General features: G+C 35.5%; 1 protein-coding gene across 3 annotated transcripts in view; it reads left to right on the top strand.

Annotated features, from left to right (window-relative positions):
• The window catches only part of WDR70 (WD repeat domain 70), a 122,594-nt gene that overhangs the window by 46,248 nt on the left and 53,522 nt on the right, over nt 1-22,824 (top strand). For all 3 annotated transcript variants that reach the window (XM_051643344.1, XM_051643342.1, XM_051643341.1), the window contains exon 10: nt 20,504-20,678. In XM_051643344.1, coding sequence (XP_051499304.1) covers nt 20,504-20,678 — 175 coding nt within the window. The remainder of the gene's footprint in view (nt 1-20,503; nt 20,679-22,824) is intronic.

Consider the following 22,824-nt stretch of genomic DNA (forward strand, 5'->3'; position numbering starts at 1 on the left):
AATGTAATAGGTATAATAACATTTTCTTACATGACAGTTGCAAATAGTGAGGGGGAATGAAGGGAATAAAACATAATGGCCAGACCTAGTCAGCATCATTATTACTCTTACTAGTATAATTATCATCATCATCATCAAAGACTGAATACAGGGGTAAATGAATCTGTGGTCAGATTGCTCTTCTCAGTAGTTCTACTGTCAGAATGAGGGGCAATGGGTACAGATTGGAACATAGGAAGTTCCATTTAAATATGAGGAAAAACTTCTTTACAGTGAGGGTGAGAGAGCACTGGAACAGGCTGCCCAGGGAAGTTGTGGAGTCTCCATCTGGAGATATTCAAAACCTGCCCAGATGCAGTCCTGTGTAAAGTGCTCTAGGTTATCCTACTTCAGTGGGGGAGTTGGACTAGATGATCTCTAGAGGTTCCTTCCAACTCCAGCAATTCTGTGATTCTGTGGTTTAGTCAGATGTTTCTTATGTTTTTCTAAGTTCTCAGTGACAGTTAACAGTTAAGACAATTTGGTGCTCTATTACTGTTGGAAATGTAGTGTTCTCAAGATATAAAGCTTTTGCAATAGTTTAACATATAGAGTTAGTGTGGTTTTCTGGCAAATAGTTTAACTATTGGTAAGATCTTTTTTCTTGAGGAAGATACTGAGACAAAGTTCAGTATATTCTTATGTGGTACACAGAGACTCCAGGTAAGGATGTTTCATCTGGTTTTATAAAGTTTTCTGTTACTGAATCAGCCATTCTACAGGGTAGGAGACCTGCTTGTATCCAATTTTGACATTCCTGACATTATACATAGATGTATAATTGGCATTCACAGTCATTGACATACTCTGTCTTACTTTACCAATATGTTCTATATCCATAAAAGGAGAAATTAAAAACTTTACGTTAGTGCACATCAGAGGAAAAGGTGAAATCAAACACCTACTCATCTCTTAAGTTTTTTATCATGACAGTGCACTGCTGCTCTTATATACAGTGAAGATGAGCTCTGGAAACTTTGCAGTAGATCTGTTAGTTTTTTTCTAAAATTTGTACTATACATTGGTGCAATATCAAATTACTTGAATTGCAGTGACTACTCTAGAATTTTTAATAGGAAATGTGTTGAGATTAAATCCTCACATTGTGAAAGGAATTGCTCATAGTCTTACTTGGGAATAGTCTCTATATACACTTGACAGTCTCTTTTGATTCCATTTGATCAAACCAGTAGTAGCATCCTGAAGTAAAACCATATTCAAGTGAAGGCTCTTAGAATTACTATAGTAAAAGAAGTATTTTAAGTGGTGTTCTGTTTCTTGTGATTATTTTGTGGCATTCAAATTTGCTCTACAAAAACATTTAAATAATTCTATACATAGGTTTTGGCTATAATGTATTCTAATTTGTGGTTAGGGTATTTGTAAATTTATTACTTCAGGCTGCAGATACATGGATTACCAGCAGGGAGTCTCAGTGTGTTTTGTATGACTGTTCAAGGACACAATGTTGAACTCAGAAAAGGCTACATAGGAAACACACAGCTCCATCTGATTCCTTTATGAGAGCTACAGAAGCTGGTGAGCTTAAACACTGGAATGAACCAAACCCTAGACCCGCCAGTTATAGAATAAGCCTGAAGACTTCTCTTATTAATTTGTACAAGTCTGTGTCCCATTATACGATTATTAGTGAATACATATAACTCACAGTAGCTCACTTTGTTTTGTTTTCCTTGAAAATATCCCAGATAAGTGCTTGTTAAAATGTGTAATAACATACTGTTTCTTTATGTTATAGTGAGTTTAAAAAAACCATTGTTTCTAAACAAAGAGTTTCATTATTCTTGAATTAGAGATGAATAGTAATTTTGTTGGGCTTTTACAGATTGTTCAGACTTTCTTAGCTTTTAGTTGCAGAAGGAAGTAAAAAATTTTTCATTTCTATAAGTAAGCTGGTGATTAACCTTAAGTGTATTGATGAATAACACTGATTAACTTAGAGATTTAGCTACTGAGTTCTTTATTTAAACGTATATTTTTAACTGGGTTAGTTCTTGTGCATATATTCTCAGAACTGTGTAATGTTGCTCTCAGTTTTCCAACATTTCAAGTTATTAGAGTAAAATTGTATCAAAAGACAAGACAGACATAGAAACCGAGTTGTCTTCTCTATGGAATTGCAGTCATTTTTCCTTTAAAAATTTGCCTTAGAGGTATAATAATTTCACTTTTCACTAATTTGGCTGTTGTTAATTTATACCAACCTTTCACTGCTTTTACAGCATGCATTCAAACCTCTCTTATCAGTATTGGTATTAACTTTATTTAAACTTTCTTCTCGCTCTGCCTGTCTTTTAATTTATGGCTATGTGTTACCTAGACCTTTAAGTACCCCACAGCTATTCCTGAAGGATCAGTCCCTTCTAATTACATGTACTCCTTGTCATTCTAGGTGAGACTCAGATACAGTGTGTGAACAACACCATCTTCGTCTTTTTCATAATGCCTTTACCACATTATTCAGGCTTATTAGGAACACACAGTTATTAAGGCACTATGTTGAGCCCATCTACAGAACTGCAGTAAAGGTCATAGTAACAGAAATGCTGGTGTTAATGCCTTGCCTAAGAGTGAAAGAAAATTTTGAAAGTGAAATAGACTTTAAAAATTATTCATTCTGGAAATACACCTGACCAGAGTGACCTAAAAAAATACCCTGTGTTTTAAGGCTAACTGACTTATGTTTATGTCATTCCAAAATATCGGTTGACTTGTATGTTAAAAAAAAAAAAAAAAGAGGAAGAGGAAACGGATAATACTGTTTTTGTTATTTGGATGTTTCCTTATCACAACTGTGATAGGTAGTGCTGCATGAATAAGCAAGAGACCTCAGTGATATTAAATGTTCCTGCAACAGGTGTTCTGTGTCCCTACTCTCAGATATATTTTCCTTTTAGAAGTAGAATCAGAGCCAAAATTGAAATTTAGCAGTCCTGAACTTCATGATTTCTCGTTGCAGCTAGGGCTGTAGTTGCTTAACAGCTGGTTTACTGTAGAAAATTCCTCTCATAAGTCTTCCCTCTCTCACCCTCTAAAAAGCTGGTTAAAGTTCATGCTGTTTAAAAGGTGTCTTAGAGGATATTGACTGCTATGATGAAGTGACCTCTGTAATAAGTTATTTAGGATGAAATTGTGCTTCAGGGTAGATCTCTCTCCGATTAAGTAGATGGAGTTATTTCAGTGAAGTAACTTTCAGATCTTCATTTAACATTTTTTTGCATCATATACTACTGCCTAATAAATGTTCTCTGTGTCTTAAGGAAGATATTTCTGTCATTTGCAGTGTGAATTAGAGTTAAGTGATGACCACAGAGAGTGTTCAGAAAGGAAAGGAGAACACATCCTTAAAATGCTTCTTTCCATGCTTAAAACTGTTAAGTTTGGCAGTGGTTGCTTACCTACCTCTTTTAATGGAACAGTTGACAGTAAGCTTAATTAAATGTGCATATGTGATTTGTAGTTTCAAGCAGGTAAAATATTTGTTAAGGAAGAGTAGTATAGTTTGTAGGTTTTCATAGCTTCCATCTAATGTATGCAAACATTGCTGTTTAGAAGAGTCTTGTGTCCTTTGTGACATGCATTATGTCCTAGATACTACTTGTGGGGCCTTTTGAAACTTGATACATCTTGATGAGCAGTGCTGTTCCGTGATCACTTTTATCTCAGCTACCTTTCAATGTTTGTATGTTAACTAATTCCATCTTGTTAACCAGGTTCACATCTAGAATAGCTGCTGTCTCATCTCCCTCCCATTAGCTGCCATGTTTCTATGTCTGAGTAGATGGCAGCTGTCAGCATATGACTACTCCTTCATGGTTGTTGTTTTCTGGCAAATGTTCCCTTTGTTCGGCCCAGAACTGTGGTAAAGGCTTGATATCTTGACAGAAAAGAGATTTGAGCAAGGTCTGGAATAGTGCTGCAGAAGATGACCAGCAGTCAGATTTCCTGCCCACAAAGCAATCAGTTGCTCTTCCTCCCACATTGCCATTGTGCTTGTCTTGAGCTAGCAAGCTTCCTTCAGCCTAGGTGATTCTGTTCTCATTCACTTGATGAAATCTGTGCTCCATAAGCTCAACCAAGTCACCTACTACAGTTCACACATTTACTTCTTGGATGGTAATGTGTTCTCAAGAGAGTATGAGATTTGTTCTCTCCAGCCCACTTGGTCATGCACTGAAGGACAGCTCTGCTGGCCATGAAACTGGGGTTACCTGGCATTTCTCCTGGATTTACAGAATCGAATCTTCAGGTTGCATACTCTCTGCTCCGTCCAGCTTAAGCTGATTATTCAGTGGATACAACTCTGGAGTTTTTCTGAACTCTGTTAAAGGCTCAGAATAGCTTGTTTGACAACTGCAGATGTGAAGCAATAATTTACTTCTCTTGAATGTTTCAATTGTCAATACTACCATGCATATGAAAACATAGATGACAGCATTAAGATAGCAGTGCCAAGGCTACTACCAAGATGTTTGTATAAACTTTTGGTAGAACCTAAGCTTCAACACTGCATCTCTTCTCCACAAATTTGAAGACCAGTTAGCAAATCAAACTTGTAAATAATTACTAAGGTCTCACCTTCATCTGGGGGATCACTTAAAAATCTTGGTTGAAATGCAGGGTCTTAGGCTTGTGCATTTGTGCCGTTTCTAGATTTGTGTCTTAGAACAAGCTGCATGCTCGAGGGCATAGGACTTGCTTTAGAGTCCAAAGCTGTTACTGCCTCAGAAGGTCACCTTGAATTACATCTAGTTGAATTATAGTGCTCTATAGGGTAGGGAATGCAAACAATATTGAGGTGAAACAACATTTGGCCAGTAGTATACTCTGGTTTGGACTTCCATCCTAAGAAAAAAATAAAATTCTTGCCAAGTCATTTCAAGCACATGTGTATATATACATGTATACATGTACCTGTTCACTTAACCTGAAATACTCCATGTGAAGATGGAATTTTGAAGTTTGAAATTTTTTCTTCAATATTTTTATCAGATACTTTTTCCAATTTCTGTATTGCAATTTAGACAACATTTCAGAATTAATTTAAAACATAAAATAATACAATTCTGTTCAATTATTTTTTTTTAGTCACAGCAAGGTAAAGTGTTCTTTTATTACGGCAAGAAACTTGAAAATTCTTTTTTGTGTCAGATGAAAATATTAAGTTTAAAAAGTCTGACATATCTGGCAAGCACAGGATTTAAACATTCACAGTACTTCAGTGCTTTCTGAACAATTGGCACATTTAGAACTCTGCAGTGAGCAGAGCAACAAGGGACAGGCTGGGCCAAGGAGATTGGCTTTATCAATTACAACGTGCTTAGCTACTTTAGCAGTAGTTTAGGTGCATATACTTGCTTCTCTTGTACCAGAGCACTATTTCACTTCTTACCTACTGTGTACACTTTTGGTCACATGGTTGAGCTTTCTTTGGGACTTGTTCCCTAACCCCTTTCTGTGAGAATTAGACAGAGTGGAAAAACTGTTATCTTTCCTGGTCTTGGCTCGCTTTGGCTGAAATGGGTTAGATAATGTTTTTCAGCAGCTCCGTTAGCAGATTTTGAGGGGTAAGTAACTTGTAGCAAGGTATAATGATGGGAGACTGGAGGTTTTACTACTTCATTCATTCAGTTCAGCTTGATACCAGATAGGGAAGAAGACAGGAATTTGCTGTTTTAAAAATAGATAGGGTATTTCCCATGTTTTTGGGTCATATAGAGATTGTTGAGCAAACACTTATATTGTGATGACTTTGTTCAGTAAGTATGTTTCATTCTGGCAATTTCCTTTCCTGTCTTCTCCCATGAAGAATTGATTATGTCTTTTATTATATGAAGATGAAATCCTTTCCTGTCAAGTAATCACTGGTTATTTTAACCTACAACTCAATTTAAACCACTGTTTTCTCATGAGATATGCATCTTATTCGAATGACCAGAATTCTCTGGTTATTCTAGTAATAATGGGAAGTGCAATAGACTTAGTAAACTAAACTCAAATGTTTTTATTTGATAATGAGAAAGTGAAGTAGGGTAGACAAAAATTTATTTTGGCACATTTGCTTGCAAAGATAAAATATGTATTATGTCTAAGAAAATAAAATTAAATTGCCATGATTAATGTTCACATCTGATTCTGTATTAAAGTTATGCAGTAATGACTAATGATAATTAATATTCTATAGATCAAAATTCTGGGAAAATCTTTTGAGTTTTTTGACATACGGAGTTGCAGATAATGTCATTGTTTGCATAATTAAATCTCAAATTGTTCCTTTTGTTAGGGTTCTCATGCTATAAATATGTTTTAGTTTAAATGCCTCTGCTAAATTACTTGTTTGGCACCTAAGAGATGTACGTTAAATAGTTTTTGTTTTTCGTTAAATTGAACAATCTAAAGTTGCATTTCTCAATTGGTAGTCTTCAAAGGTACATGTTTTCATTGGGTGATGCTTGGTTTGGAAATGCTTTCAGTTCAGAAAATTCTGTTTAAGGCTGATAAATCCCATTTCACAAGTGGGATAGGGAGTATCATGGAAATTCCGAATGGGTTTTTGTGAGAGAAACATATCTTGTTTATTTAATCAAACATTTTAGAAATTTTTGTATAGTAGCTGTTAGTAAGTTACAGGCAGTAAATTACAATAAAAATCTATTGATTTCCAACCTAAACCTCCCCTGTTTCAGCTTTCTGCCATTTCCCTGAGTCCTGTCAGTGGTCACAGGTGTGAAGAGATCAGTACCTGCCCCATCTCTTCCCCTGGTGAGGAACCCCTCAGCCTTCTCTTCTGCAAGCAGAATAATCCAGGTGACCTCAGCTGCTCCTCATAAGTCATCCAGTCCATCTTGAGTGTGCTCACATGGAAGTGCAGGACAGCCAGGGGATCAGGCCCAGTCAGCATGGGTTCAGGAAGGGCAGGTCCTGCTTGACCAACCTGATCTTCTTCTATGACCAGGTGGCCCACCTGGTGGGTGTGGGAAGAGCTGTGGATGTTGTCTATCTAAGCTTCAGTAAAGCCTTTGACACCATCTCCCCCGCAGCATTCTCCTAGAGAAGCTGGCAGCACATGGCATAGACAAGTATACTCTTCTCTGGGTAAAAATCTGGCTGGATAGCCAAGCCCAGAGAGCTGTAGTGAACAGGGTTGGATCCAGTTGGTGACCAGTCACCAGTGGTGTCCCCCAGGGCTCAGTTTTGGGGCTAATCTTGTTCAGTATCTTTATTAGATCTAGATGAGGGGATTGATTGAGTGCTTCCTCAGTAAGTTTGCAGAGGACACAAAATTGGGCAGGAGTGTTGAACTGCTTGAAGGTGGGAAGGCTTTGCAGAGGGATCTGGACAGGTTGAATTGATGGACTGAGGTCAATTGCATGTGGTTCAACAAGGCCAAGTGCTGGGTCCTGCATTTCAGTCACAAACACCCCAGGCAGTGCTACAGGCTTGGGGCAGAGTGGCTGGAAAACTGCCCAGAGGAAAAGGACCTGGGGGTGTTGGTCAGCAGCAGCTGAACATGAGCCAGCGTGTTGCCAGGTGGCCAAGAAGGCCAGCAGCATCCTGGCTTGTATCTGGAGTAGTGTGGCCAGCAGGATTAGGGAAGTGGTCATACACCTGTACTCAGCATTGGTGAGGCTGCATCTTGAGTACTATGTGCAGTTCTGGGCCCCTCACTTCAATAAAGACATTGTTGGACCATGCCCAGAGTAGAGCAACTAAGCTGGTGAAGGGTCTTAAGAGAAAAAGTCCTGTGAGGAGAGGCTGTGAGGAGTACTGTCCATGCGGAACTTCTGGTGGGAAATGGATCTCATACTTCTTTATGTAGCACATAAATTACAACCTCTTTTTCCCTTTTTTAGTTTTTCTTTTTGTGGCTTAAAAACAAATCTGCCTTCAAAATTCTTATCAAGCAATTATTAATTGACTTTTTATTTGAACACTCCCCTCCCCCCAATTCTGTCTCTGAATCACTCCCCAGTAGATTGTTTTACAGTCCCCTTATGGCAATAATATTAATTTTTAAAGCTAATTTTATAGTTCAAGTATTTGCTAATAAAGCTTTAGATGAAATGCATTTCTTTTCAGAGGGATTAGTTTGGTTTTGGAAACCTTTTTATCTTCTTCCTGAAATTATTCCAGACCTCTGATTTGTGAAATCTTGTTTTCTAAGACAGAAAACGTCTGATCAATATTCTTAAGTTTAGCTCATTAATGGTAGTGGAAACTTCTGGTCAGCTAATCTCTACAATTAAGGTCTACATTAGTTGGTGTTTGTGTGATTTAGAATCTACTGGCAAACATTTCAGTCTGCTGAGGTTGAACTTTTGGTGAGATAAGATGCAGATCTTTTGTCATCATAAACTTACTAGACCATATACACTCCTCCTCTCAAAATAAATAATTTACTTACACTCATTTGTAGCTTCCTTCTGTTTTGTGATTCATAGTGAGTTAAATGTATTTCAGAATAGCAGGTACTTAAGAGCTTCAGAGAAGGAAAAATGTGTCTTCCCTTTTTTGGTGGTTCACACTTAACTTTAAAAATGAATTGTATCAGCATTTTGATTGTAAATCCTAGAAAATCCTGTAACTTTAAACAAAATTGGTTTGAGGTAAAATTTGACTCAAGAACTTTTTCAGGGAATGGTGCTTTTTTTAAAGAAAGACTTTATTTTTCGATCCAAATTATACTAATTCTGAAAATATATGTAATTATTTGTCTATAAGGTGGTGTTTCATCACAGCATGTATCTATCTGCACAATAAGCTGCTTTTCCTTTGGAACTATTTATTTAATTTTTTAAGGACACTGAGTGAGTATAGTGCTAATATAAAGACACAATTTTGTAGTTGTCTTTTTGGAGCATTAAATAAAAATTGCGATTGAAATACTGTGTGGAATATATTTTTAATTTCTTTCATGAAGAGAGACTACCTCAGAGGACCATTTTTTTGCTTCAGAAAATTTTCCAGCTAGACAAAGGGTGTTTAGTATATATTAGCTCAAGTTTATTTACATGAAGTTTAGCCCCTGAGTAGCAACCCTCTTGGTCACTCTAGAATGGCTAATTTTTTAATCCATGTTTTTGAAGGATCTAGATGATGTTTATAGTCTCCTGAGTACATGAAAAATAATAGCATTCTAGTTCAATTTCAAGAGTTCTGATATTTTGGGGAACTCACATTTTTTTCTTATGCTCTGCTGAAGGTTAGCACCCTTATAACAGAATCAGTGGAATGAGTTACATGAGCATTACTCATCTGTTTAAGTAGAAAGTTAGTGGCTTGTTTTATGTAGCCTTCTCATCAGGTTGCATTAAAATGATGTAGCAATGAAGCAGCCAGATGATAACATCTTAGACAATGTTAAGCAGATTTGCAAGTAGGCATGTAACAACATCCATTTATTCAAAATACAAATAAGTTAAGTATTAAACAGGTTGCTTAATTGTTTCCTTGTTTTCTGACCCCTAGTCTGAACTTGCTTAGTGTTCATATTTCGAGCTCTAAAAACCAAAAGGTTTTTACAAGTGAAAGCTGAAGTAGTTGTGCAGTCTACCCATTTCAAGAGGATAAGGTTTGGGAAACTGCAAAATATTGCAAGGCTTCCAAAAGCAATAGAAATGTTATAGATCTGCTCTCTTTGTTTGGAAATGCATGTAATTATTATGGCATGTAACTTTAAAGTACTCCATGCATATTCAGTGCCATAATACAGAAAGACTTTTAAGACAGTGATCTTTACAATCTTTATTTCTTGTGATTTGTAAGTTGACTTAAATAAGGTACTCTCAAACTGTTGCAGATAATATTGTTTAGAATTTAATATCCACTATTCAAAGCAGGAGGAAAGTTACAGGTACATGAAGTAAAAAAAAAAAATGGCTTCAAAGACAGCAGATATTTGTGTGCATTAGCTGAATCAAACAGAGAAAGAGATAGTCTAGCCTGTGGTACCAAGACGATTTTTTTTTATTCCTCTGTCACTTAAAGATATTCTAGGTCTCTTTCATTTTTTTCCTGTGTAAAGTATACTTTTTGCTTCCACACAAACCAGTCTTTTGTGTACTGTGTGTTCCATAGGGTAATTGGTTAAATACCATTCAGATTACCTAAAACTTGTTCTGAAGAGTTGCACAAGGTATAAACAAAGCAGAATTGGCATTTATGAAAATCAAATTAATCAGGAGGATTTGTATATCCACCTTATCTGCCCTCACATATTTGATTTGTATTTTTTTTTTAGTGTCAGACATAGCAATTCAGCTGTTTCCTGTAAGGAAGCTTATGAATTACATGTCAATTATGTTAAGTTCTGGTGACTTTTTTTTCTTTCTCCTGTCTCTGGAACAGCATGAGTTCTTATATTAAACATTGAAACTTTGTATTTTGCAGGAAGAGGGAACATTGTGGTTATGTAGGGGTAAAGTTCTGTTGGTCTTGTGAAAATCTCCCTTGCTTAGTAAAAATTAGAAGTCTTTGGAAAAATCACCTCTGGACACTTGTTCATAATAAAATAGTGCCTTCATCAAGAAATTCTTGCTATCGGGCACGTGTGTAGTAATTTGCACTGTTCTGGCAGAGTAGTTTGCTTTTTGTCTCGACGTGTAAAGGTGTGAGGTCCACTCCAGATACGTGAGGATGGCTTTTCCTAGGCAAACTTATCTATTTATAGATATATATGCAGTGCAGAGCTGATTAAGAGAGCACAGCAAATGAGCGGGTCTGGTTAAGAGGAGTTTGAATAATGACTGTGCTGGCCCTTGCTGAAAGCTGTATGTTTACAAAAGGGTTAGTAAAGCTATTTTTGTCTTTATAAACTATGCTCGTTTATATTAATATTTTTCTGAAGTTTTTCTTGATTAAAATGTTAGCTGCTGCAATAAAAAAAATGCAGTCAGTTGTAAGAGCTTGCATTTGAGACCTTTTTCAACTGCATAACTTGATTTTTAAAGGATTCATACAGTTTCAGGTAGATATCTTAGGAACTAGAAGTTTAAAGCAAAAGAAAAACTTGCTGCAATACAGAGAAAAAGAGGGACCAAAGCATGGCAAATTGTGCCAATTATTTTTCCTCATTTATTTAATCAAGTCTTCCTATTATATTGTCCATAGCTCTGTGGAAATGAGCATGCCTTTTGCTTTGTCCCTAAACGTTTTGGATGCTTTTAATTTTAAAAGCCATATGCATTTATGCACATATACAGGAGCAAAACTCCGCTTTCCATGTAGCATGGCTGAAGTGCAATTGATTAACCAAGTGGTTTTTACACTGCAGCTCATGTAAACACAAACTTGAGCTAAAAAACTAGGTTTTCAGTTAAGCATTGTGCTTTGATCGTCCAGTTAGTTTTGAGATTCTGCTCCAAATTTCATGTATTACTTGAAAGACTAGGCCAGTCTGTTTTTCTGAAATAAGTTTAGAATTTCATATTATCCACAGCTTCCAATTTTACTGCATATGAAATCAGCGGGGTTTATCCTGTTGGTCAATGTAAGACAGAGAATCTCACTCAGGAGGAGCTAGGGAATCCACCCAGTGGTGATGGATCATGAATTAAGAATTCGTAGTTCTTTCACAATAGTTGAAGTACACATGCACTCTCAAATGTCCAGTGTGTGTATAAATGCAGTGACTTCAGTAAGTATGTGAAGTTGTTCATGTTATTCATGTGCAAATAGCAGATGTTATGTGAAAACACACTCGTTGTCTCCATTTGGAAATTGATCTGGTTTTGTAAACTTAGTTTACAACTTAACATGTTTTTAGCAAAGGCTGAAAGTGTCTGGTAAATTTACATATCTGACACTGACTTCTCTGCAACTACTATACATTAAAACAAGATGGTTCAACTTTTTTAGTGGCAGGAGCTGAACGGCAGCTTAGGAATGTCTGTCTTGTGCTGCATAAAATTACCAAGTAGCTTGTGGGTCTAAACAACCAGTCATAGGTATGTGCTGGAGATTTTGGCATCTCATGCATTTCTGAAAGCTGTGTTATCTTTCCACAAAATTGAGAGTGCCAGGCATAAGGAGGTTGGTTTAGGGGCCAAATTCAGCCTGGGACCACCAGGCTCTCCTGTTTGCATCTATTGATGGCTCTCTTGCTTAAAGAGAAAACAAATTTGGATTTTAAACATAAAAGTATGCAAAAATTAAAAACTGTATTTCAGAAATAGCTTGTTTTTTAAAAGCTTCCTTAGTTGTATTTTGCCATAGTAGGAGGGAACTAAACATACAAAGGGTCCTGAACTTGTTTTTCACTGATAGCTGTTGAGTGGAAGGTGGCAAATGTCCCAATTTTCAAGGATGGTGAGATGGAAGATCCTGGTAATTACAGGCCTGTCAGTCTCACTTCAGTGCCATAGTAAAATTATGGGGAAGGTTTTTCTGGGAGTTACTGAAAAACACCTAAGAGACAAAACAGTCATTGGTTGTAGCCAGCACTGGTGCACAAGGCGAAAGTCCTACTTAACCAACTAAATTTCCTTTAATGACAAGATCACCCATCTGGTTGACCAAGGGAAGATGTAGATGTGTTGCGTTTTTATTTATTTTAGCAAAGCTTTTGATACTCTCTGTCACAGTATCTTTCAGGACAAACCCTCCAGCATACAGCTGGCCACGTCCATAATACCTTGGGTGAGCAGTAGGCTGACAGGTCAGGCTGAAAGAGTGATAGTAAATGGGGTTACATCAGGCTGGTGGCCAGTCACCAGAGGGTTTCCCAAGACTCAATTTTAAGGCCTGTGCTCTTTAATGTTTTTATAAATCACGTGGATGCAGGAATCAAACGTGCATTATGTAAGTTTGCTTTTTCAGTAGCAGCAATATTATTATGTGAGCAGACCACAATGACAAGTATATGAAGAAATGATACTCAATGTGGTAATTCAGACAGATGTGGGACTGTATCATGAGTCTGGAGAACTGAAACGAAGAACCATATTTCTTCTCTACAAAAGATGCTGCTCTCTTCCTTTCTGAATTTTTGGGAGGAGGAGGGAAGTGTGTTACACTTTGGTGTGTATTCCAGAAAATACGATAAATGTATACATTACTGTTTACTTGCATGCTGTAGTTTGGCCTAGTGCTTATAAGCCTATCGTAAGTTTTTAATGGAGATTATACCACAACATGTGAAGCTTGTTACTTCATACACAAAGTAAAAGTCACTTTTAAAATTTTGTGTCCAAAGTGCAGATGTACAGCTGAGTTGAACTTAGCATTATTTAGAATAGATTATAAAATTCTGAAAAATCAAAATACATTTAGGACTTAGGATTTGCTCCTTTTGTCACTTATCTGTGTTAGATTTTGGTTCATTGCTAATGGAACTGCAGAAAGTGGCTGTGAGTGAGATCTAAGACAACAGCAAAAACACTTAAAGCTATTGATTGTTATACATAAAGGATCAGCTGAGGTGTTGTTTCAGAGAGCTTTTAATTGCTTAAAAAAAAAAACAACACAAAAAACCCTATTTTCAGTTGATTTTTCACTGGTTTATTGGAATATTCTGTTGAGTATTAGTTCCAGTCTAAGTTGTTTATTGGAGTGAAGAAGAACTTGAGATCCAAATGAGCCTTAACAGTTTTATAGCCATGACTAATCAGCTTTTTAGGAAGTATCCTGTTTTCCTAGTGATTTACTATTCTTGCTTTTGCAGTATCATGCAAGACTGCTCTTGAGTCATTTCAGTTCATGCTGGTGGCAGTAACTTGAACTGTTGAAATGTCCTTTACCAGGAGTCTTCCCCTTTGATCTTAATCAGATGTACCCCATAGGAAGACTGATTACATTGCTCTCTTATCTTTACTAAGTGGGAGATGTGATCTCAGTTCATTGCCTTTTTGCCCTGTTTGGAAAATTACACAAAGTCGTATCTTCTTTTACTGTCATAGCTTTCAGAATCACATAATATCTGTAATCCATCTATTGTTCTGTATATAAATAATAATATTGAGGTTAGATTTTGCTGGAATAGTAAATAAATGACTTCCCTGTATGCAAAGTCCTATGTAGTCTCAAGAAAGTACCAGTGCTGGGTTTGGGTGGGTTTTTGTTTTTGTTTGTTTTTGTGGTTTTTGTTTGTTTGTTGGTTTTAAATAGCACAGCATTAGCATAGGCTTTGATTTATTATTAATGCAATAATTTATTGACTCTTCACAGAGCTCAGTATACTGGATTAAAATCACTGAACCTGTTACTCATTGGATGAAAAGATCTTGGGGGGGATGGTTGTTTCACCTACTCTGTGGATGGTTTTCTGATGACTTGGTTAGGTACTTTGCGGATTTGAACTGGAGAAGTGAAATGCTTTGATCCAGACCTCCATGATTTGCCAACCTAATGGCTGAAACAAAGAAAAACAGACTCTTTATTTGGTCAGATTTGTATGTGAAGACTTCAGCATCAAAGCAAAGCAAATTACCTGTCAGTGCCAGTGAGAAAACAATTCGAAACTAACAAGCTTTTTTTCTCATAGTGCAGTCTAGTTGCCCAAATGCTCATCACTAATGCAATCAAATACATTTAGTGTTTAAACAAAATATAAAAGAAAACACTTTAAGGAAATACTAAGGAAGAAAGTTTTATAGGAATTTGGGCATAATGGACGTTTATTTTTTTGCCTGATGTGGTTTTGTCAAATAGACTAAATCCATTATAACTACTTGAGAAAAAATTATTCACGGAAGAAACCATCACAACCACACAGTTTGGAACACCTAAATGAATTATTTTTTAAATTAACCTGTGAGCTCTGTAACCACTGCTTTCTGTGCAGTATTTGCCTTTAATTTGAAGACCATTTTCTTAGTCTGAAAAGGCCTTTTTCTGTATCACAATTTTGGGAATATGAAACAGCATTCCAGAGCATGTTTGTAGGGGTCTTTTTTTAAAATACCTCAGTGATTTGCCTTCCAATTTATCTTCTACAAAATTTGAGTGTGTACATTCTTATATATATAAATATAAATATATATATATCTAAAAACCTATACTTTTCAGTATTTTAAGCATCACTGAATATAATGTGTATGGAATCTTAATTGTCCTTTCTTAGAAGTATGGACTCTTACAGGCATAGTTGCATCTTTGCGTACATTCTACTGCTGCTTTCTTTCCAGCAGTTGGCTTAGTTAACTTTACTTTTTTTTGGTTTTCCACAGTTGGTCTGGTTTTAACTTCCATATTCCAAAGCTTTGTTTTTTCCCCCACTTGTATTTTCATTCCCATGATATTTCTTCTCATATATTTTCATCTGAGGTTGTAAAATTTCTTCCACTAAGCCTTGTGTTTTATGTATATTCAGATCCTCATCTTTTAGTAAAAATGATGTATTTTATGTAATGTGTTTTCTAGCTGGTTTTAATTATGTAAGAAAACTTGATTTACAAATAACTATTTCAAGATCTATGTGTTTAGCAAAAAAAAATACATTTAGCAAAAGAAAATACATGTATTCTTCAGATATGTTAAGAGCAAATGTTCTTTGAAGTTGGAGTTTCTTTTGAAAAACTGTGAAGATGATACAGGTAAAAATCTTAGAAAGGAAAAAATGTTTTGTAAAACTTGCAAAACCTACTGGTTTGAATGGAGTAATTAAAAATCTTTGAAGTTAAAGACTGGAGATAGCAAGGTGTTGGTCTTAATTTTGCATTGTGTGGTATAGTTCAGTGGGAATTCACAAGAGCAGGGGGGAAGCCTGGAGGATAATCTTGGAATTTCTTTTGTGATCCTTTATGAAGTCTTCTCATTTGTGTGACTGGGTGCTCTTCTGCTTTAACAGCTGCTGTTGGTAGTTGATAAATGTCAATATTTATATTTATATATATGTCAGTGTGGGATTTGTGTTGTGTTTTGTAGTTCTCTCTTCCAATATGATGCGTGAAGTATGTCTGCTATAGTCTTGACTTTTAGAATGATGGAATTTTGGAATTGGTCATTTTGATGAGCTGATCTGAAAATACTTTGGGAGAGTTTTCAGCTTTTGAAAGAAGTAACAATGTACTTTAAGAACTTTGTGTGAAATTCCACAATGTTTTTTCTGATACTTCGATCAGGCCCTTAACGGAGAATATCTGAAGTAACTCATAATTCATATGCAAATAAAATACAACTTTGTGTACAGAATCTGCTTGTTCAAAAAATTATTGATAAAACACAGTCTTTTGACACTGGCTTGATCTGTACATGAGTTGTGTCTCCAGTTCTGCTTATATTCTCCATGAGTACACCTCCTGTAAGGCAGAAACTGAAGCAAGGCTGAGATGTGTAGATAATGTCCCCTTGTTCATCACTGCATGGCCAAGGGCCTGATTTATTATATGGACTGAAGAGAGTCTTTTCTCCTGTTGATGACCTAGAAGAAGGAAGGGACCAGGTGGCTGAATGACTTAAGCAAATGATTTTTAATTTTGAGTTCTACTTTGATTATATGTGTCAATACTAAATTGACAAGATTTGTAGTATGTTAATCACTAGTTGATTTCTAAGAAGTATGTTGCTACTCTTAATTTTTTTACCATTTTGAAGAATGCCTTGTTGTATTGTAAGCCTGACCAGTGGTTTAGTCTGGGAAAACACACAAATTACTCAGTCTGGAAAGCTGTGAGCTTTACCTTTCAATAAAAGCAGACTTCTTATGCTGTAAGTAAGAGGTTCTGTTGTCAAGTATTCAACTGTGTATTCATTATAAACTGAAAGGTATTATATAGACATTGGTGGCTGACTGTATCTGAATGTTGGCCAGTATGTCTCTGTCCATCTTTACTCCTCTCTCTTGCCTCCATTAGTTCTGTATCCTTTGTCCTGTTAATACTGATACATAGTCAGTATTCACAGTCTAATTTAGTTTTCCTCAAATCTTGAATATATCGGCCAGCAGAAGGATTTTGCTTAGTAATTCATAATGCCTACTCCATGCTTTCCCAGACACGCTTATGTGTCATTTCAGTTTTGAGTTGGTTGCTTTTTAATTAATCCAGATTGTACAATTGGAGGAGCTCCCTTTAATTGTTATTAGATTTTAATCTATATCTCCCCCCAAAAAACCCCACCCCATTAATTATAATTTAGCTATAATTACCAAAATATTGGCAATTTCTCGTGTTATAAAAGGACTACAATGTTATTTGGAAATATGGAAAAATACAGCTTTATAGCTGCTTCAAACCATTTGCTAAGAAGCACATGAAGATGAACTTTGATAATTTTTTTATTGTTATTGCTTATTGTGGTAAAGTGTTCTATTTGTTAAAATTTCTGTTTACTTTTTTTTACATTTAGAGATTATTTAAGTAAGCAAGAAGCTGAATAACTTATAAATTATTACTGAATTGTGTCAGTTCCTTCCATAATTAGGATTTTACTCATATTAGATGTGACTTTTCTTGTATTCTGGTTTAAATTATTTTAACTCTGTTCAGATGCTGGGAGTAGGTAGCTTATTTAGAAGTTTTTCTGCCAGGCTAGTATGGAAAGTTTCTCTGGATTTCTCCATTTGCTTGTGTGTGCAGTTTTTTTTTCAGTATCTGGCAGGTGATTGAACCTTCATTGGGTCCCATGTGCTCAACAGAAGATGACTATAACTTATTTCTGCTGAAAGAGGGCAAAGAGAATATAATAATGAAAGTTTTCTTGCTGATACAGTTTTGTACCACCATATGCACAAATGCTTCTTAAGAGAATGTTTCAGCTATTTCTAATCTGTCTTTTTACATATTCTACTTTAGGTAATTTTTCATCTTAGTATGTAAGTGTCTTCATTTCATTCCTGGGTAGCAAAGGTTATTTTATGAGATTAAAAAACCCTGAAAATAAACTTACTCTGCAATTGGTTCTTTTATAATGAAGAGGCTTAATTTAACGCTTTCAAAAACGTGTTTCATATCACTGTAAGATGACTTGAAATTCCGTGCTCTACCAATAAATTCCATTGCAGCAGTATTTGGATTATAATTTTAAAGTATGCTGTAGCTTTCCAAGATAACCTTTTTGGTCAACTGTATATTACAAAGGTATGCATTATAATATATTACAAAGATAATCATTATAATATAGTTAATAGATATACAACATTAAACCTGATCTGTATTTTTAGCAGTGATGTATTCTGTTGCTTATTTGAATTCAAAATGTAATAAGAACAGACTTCATGTATTTATACTATATTAAATGCCAATAACATTCAATATTGTAGAAGAGAGTTTTGCAGTTCAATAGAAACAGAGGAGATGGGGCAGGCACAAAAAAGGTTAGTAGATTTTGACAGGTCAGGCTTTTAATGTTTTAATTGCTTCACTCCTTCAATTTCAGCAAGTTGTATTAGAATAGTATTAGAATGAGCACTGACTTGCTGAATCAGGACTTAGAGAAATTTTCTGTGATTTAGTAATAGCATCATTAGAAAAAAGGAGAAAAAAAAAAAAGGAGAGAAAAACCATACATTGGGAAAAAATCAAATACGCCTCCTTTCCCACCCCCCCCAACCTGAACTCCAGTAATTAGATTAGTTGTTTATTATAGGTCATTTAACTTCTCAGTGGTCAGAAAAATAACCACATTACCTTTCCAAAATAACATTTCCATCCCTTTCTAAGTTGCTTTGAATTACTTTTGGCAAATATAGGAACTTAACAAAATCTGTTTTGCAGATGTGAAATACACCATTTAAAAAGTTAAATTTAACTTGTATATATGGAGTCTTTTCCATGGAATGTTTCTTTGAAAATAAATTTTGAAAGAGAAATTAAAAATGTATATGTGGCTCTGCATATGATTCAATATATTAAAATCTGATGTGATGAAAGAGTGAGATTATATGTTAGAGAGGTAGTTTAAAAAAATCCCTATATGTTGTTCTTACTAAAGAGCAAACTGAGTCACCTAGCACATGGCTATGTCCAGACAGATTTTGAATAACTCCAAGAAGGGTGACTCCATAACCCTGGGGGGCAACCTGTTCCGTATAGCAGAATGGATTTATTTAAGTGGACCTGAAAATGCATCATAATCTAATGTTACACTTAAAAGGAAAACAAAACCAGAAACCAATCCAGCCATCAGAACACTTGAATGTCTTATTGCTAGAGCTCCAAATAAAGCAATGAAATGATGCTTTACAGATAAGAGATTTGAAGGCTTTTGAAAATGAGACTAATCTTAACTTTATAATGGACAGATGGTGATTCCTTCCACTTCAGTTACTGATTTCTCATTACTGTCATTAAATGTGTGATTAAATATAATTCCTATGAGCTGTTTGCAGCTTGTTTTCTTCTCTGTTTTATCTTATGTGTGCCAGCGCTGTAGCCTGTCTAGTCTTGTATCTGTGATGTAAGTTCTTAATGTCACACCATGGTGTCTTGTCTTGTTCTGGTGAAATGGCAGCCTTTCTTGAAGTGCTGTTTGCTTTGCTAGGTACCAGTGAATTACGTGCTGTTGGATCATAGGCAGTGTTTGTATGGTCTAAACAAATGAGGTTGTCTTGAGAACTTAGGGATTTTTTTTCTTTCTAAATTAATGTTCTTCCTTCCTTTGCCAAATCTTGAAACTCTTCTTTGTGTTAGATGCCAGAAGAGTTTTGAATTTTTATCTGGAAAAAACTCAACATATTAAGTTGACAGAAAACATTTGTATCCAAGACAGTTTAAAGAGTCCACCTGTATCACAGTGTTCTAGTTTGCTCTCATCTGGATGTTTCTGTGTATCTAAGAAACACTGAAGATCCAGGCAGATATTCTTTTTCCATTAAAAAGAAAAAGGATGTATTTATTTTGTTAATAATGTGGGAAAACTCAGCTTAAGAAAACAGTATTACATAAATGAGTCTTTGTAAAGTGTTTGAAGAGCACTTTTCCAATGGAAATCTAAGACCTTCAGGATTAGTGGAAGACTAAGTGCAACAATATTGCAATTAATTGTTTAAAATGCCTTGTTAAAATAAAGAAAAATCGGAAGAATAACCAGCCAGTTTGCAATGCAACCAGTTAAAGGCAAGTTTATCAGTTGTTGTCATGTCAGAACCATTAAGTCAATTCGTACAGTTAATGACTTTTTCCTGACATCTTCATTCTTGTAACGGATTGAATACTTTTGTCTTCCTGATGTCCAGTGACAGTGGCAACTGTGTAGTACCTGTGTATTAACCTCTGGTCATATGTCCAGTTGTAAATAATTTCATTTATTTACACAGGAGTTTGGGAAGAACTGATTTTTTAAATTTTGTTTTTTTTTAACCTTCACATGCATGTTATTGAATATGATGTTTCATACTTGGAAACTTGTCGCATTAGTTTCATGACTGCCATACCATGTCTTAAATGCTATTTTGCCATTGCAACTTTATTTGAAAAGTATTATATGCCATTTATGCTGAAAAAGGTTTTTGATTGCATTATAAGAATTATTATTTCATGTATATTAATTTATTCAAACCTTTTTACAGAACTGTGAGAACATGGGATGTTAACAATGAAAAAAAGCACAAAAGTGTATTCAAACCACGATCAGTTCAAGGTAAACGAGTGATTCCTACAACTTGCACATACAGCAGAGATGGTAAACTGATTGCAGCTGGTTGTCAAGATGGCTCTATCCAGATCTGGGATAGGAATATGAGTGTAAGTAAAGTATTTAATAACAATTTATGCTTCTAATATATCAAGTGCTGAATGTTGAAGCAGATAAAATCTATTTTTATACTTACATGCTTGCATTTTATTCACCTTCCCCTCAAAAACTTAATAACTCACAAGTAAAATTTATTATTTCTTCTCCCTCTCTACAGTTATCATTCAGTGTGATGCTATTCAGTTCAAAACACAGAGGGAACTCTTGGAGGTTTTTTTGAGGTGTGGTTGGTTGTTCTTTTTAAAAAGTTAGCTGCATACCTATATTTAGAGTATTATTCAAGATGTGATGCTTGTTGAAAAAGCTGAAATTTCATGTTGATTTTTATGTAACTAAAAATGTATGCTTCCATATTTTGTTTGAAATACTAAATACATTAAGCAGTAAATCACAATGAAATAACTTACTTACCCAGATAGTAGTCAGAGGGGAATAGCATCCAAATGGGTGAGAATAAGGGTAATGCTGCACATGAAGTGCCAAGTGTTGTTACATTGTCTAATGTGTAAAAAGTAGCACCGAGGCAAATTTAAACAATTTATGTAAATATAGTGTGGACAGAAAGAATCACAAGGGAACTATGCCAAATTCTTTAAATTTATTAAATATAATCTCTAATTTCTTGATATTGAACTTAAAACGGAATTTCCAGTACTTATAAATCAAACTGAGTAAGAATATGTACAATTCTTGCTACTACCAGTCAGATCTCCCTGTTGCTTTGTGTAGTATAGTTTACAAATCAGTCCAGTTCAAGAGTTGAATTTTGCAATGTTGAGTGCAAAATCACCAGGCAAAGCTTTACTGCTTCTAAAATTAATCACCTGAATAATCGTGCACATCTCAGAGTTGAAGTTGTTCAGCCTGGAGAAAAGAAGGCTCCAGGCAGACCTTATGGCAGCCTTCCAGTACCTGAAGAGGCTACAGGAAAGCTGGGGAGGGTTTTTTTACAAGGCCTTGTAGTGATAGGATGGGAGAGAATGGCTTTAAAATGCAAGAGGGGAGATTTAGGTTAGACATTAGGAAGAAATTCTTTAGTGTGAAGGTGATGAGACACTGGCAGAGGTTGCCTGGGGAATGTGTGGATGCCTCATCACTGCAATTGTTCAAGGCTAGGTTGGATGGGGCTTTGACCAACCTGATCTAGTGGCAGGTATCCCTGCACATGCAGGCTGGTTGGAACTAGATGATCTTTAAGGTCCCTTCTAACCCAAACCATTCTATGATTTTATAATTGATGCCCAGTCCCTTTCACTTCAATGGGATAAGTACTTACAGCATGCATAGGAGGAGAAAATAAGGTCAAATTATTTATTTTTTTTTAAGCCAGAGTAAGAGAAGAAATGGGTAGGAGGGAGGACAGGATTATTTGAATCAAGATGACATCATAAATCTTTGAGAACTGTACAATTCCGATAGGATGGCTTTGGGGAAATAATACTGAACTAATACAAATTAGGTTGGTCTGTTCAACTTCATCTTTAAAAACATATGATTTTAAAAAGGAAAACAGGTAATTTGTAGAACTTTTCACAAAGATTGAAAAAAATGTGATTGCTGGAGGCAAGAGGAAATGTATAGATGTAAAAGGAAAAGAAAGCCCATTGATCATATTCAGAGTACAGCCTGTATTTTGGGATTGTCATCTATTTTTATTTCTGTTTTTATTTCCACTATAAACCCAGTAAAACTTCCTAATGGCATGAAGCTTGAGAATTCATCGTAAGTGTAAACTTGTTCTAACAGAATAATAAATTTTTCAGAGACTGGCTTTCATCACCTGTGTATGTTGTTTATTTTAACATATACAGTATTGAAATACTAAGCTTTCTGGTGCAGTTTTAACAATAGTGCTCTTGGTAGTCTGCTTTTTCATGGGCTTTTCCTTTTGAACTTCAATGTGTCTGTCAGATGACATATTGCAATGCTGATTGAGTGCAGTTTAAGGTGATTATGAATAATTTAAAGATACATCCTGTGCATGTTGTGCAATTTCCAACTGGTGACCTCTGTATAACAATACAAGACTAAAGTGATTTCCTAGTGGAAATGAAGTTGGTATTGTCCTTGGATTTGTATTTTTAAAGCTTAAAGAATTTTTGTCCTTGCTTTTATTGGTATCGTTAAAAAGTGTGC

This window comes from Apus apus, chromosome Z (genome assembly GCF_020740795.1).
Source record: "Apus apus isolate bApuApu2 chromosome Z, bApuApu2.pri.cur, whole genome shotgun sequence".
Taxonomy (NCBI): Eukaryota; Metazoa; Chordata; class Aves; order Apodiformes; family Apodidae; genus Apus; species Apus apus.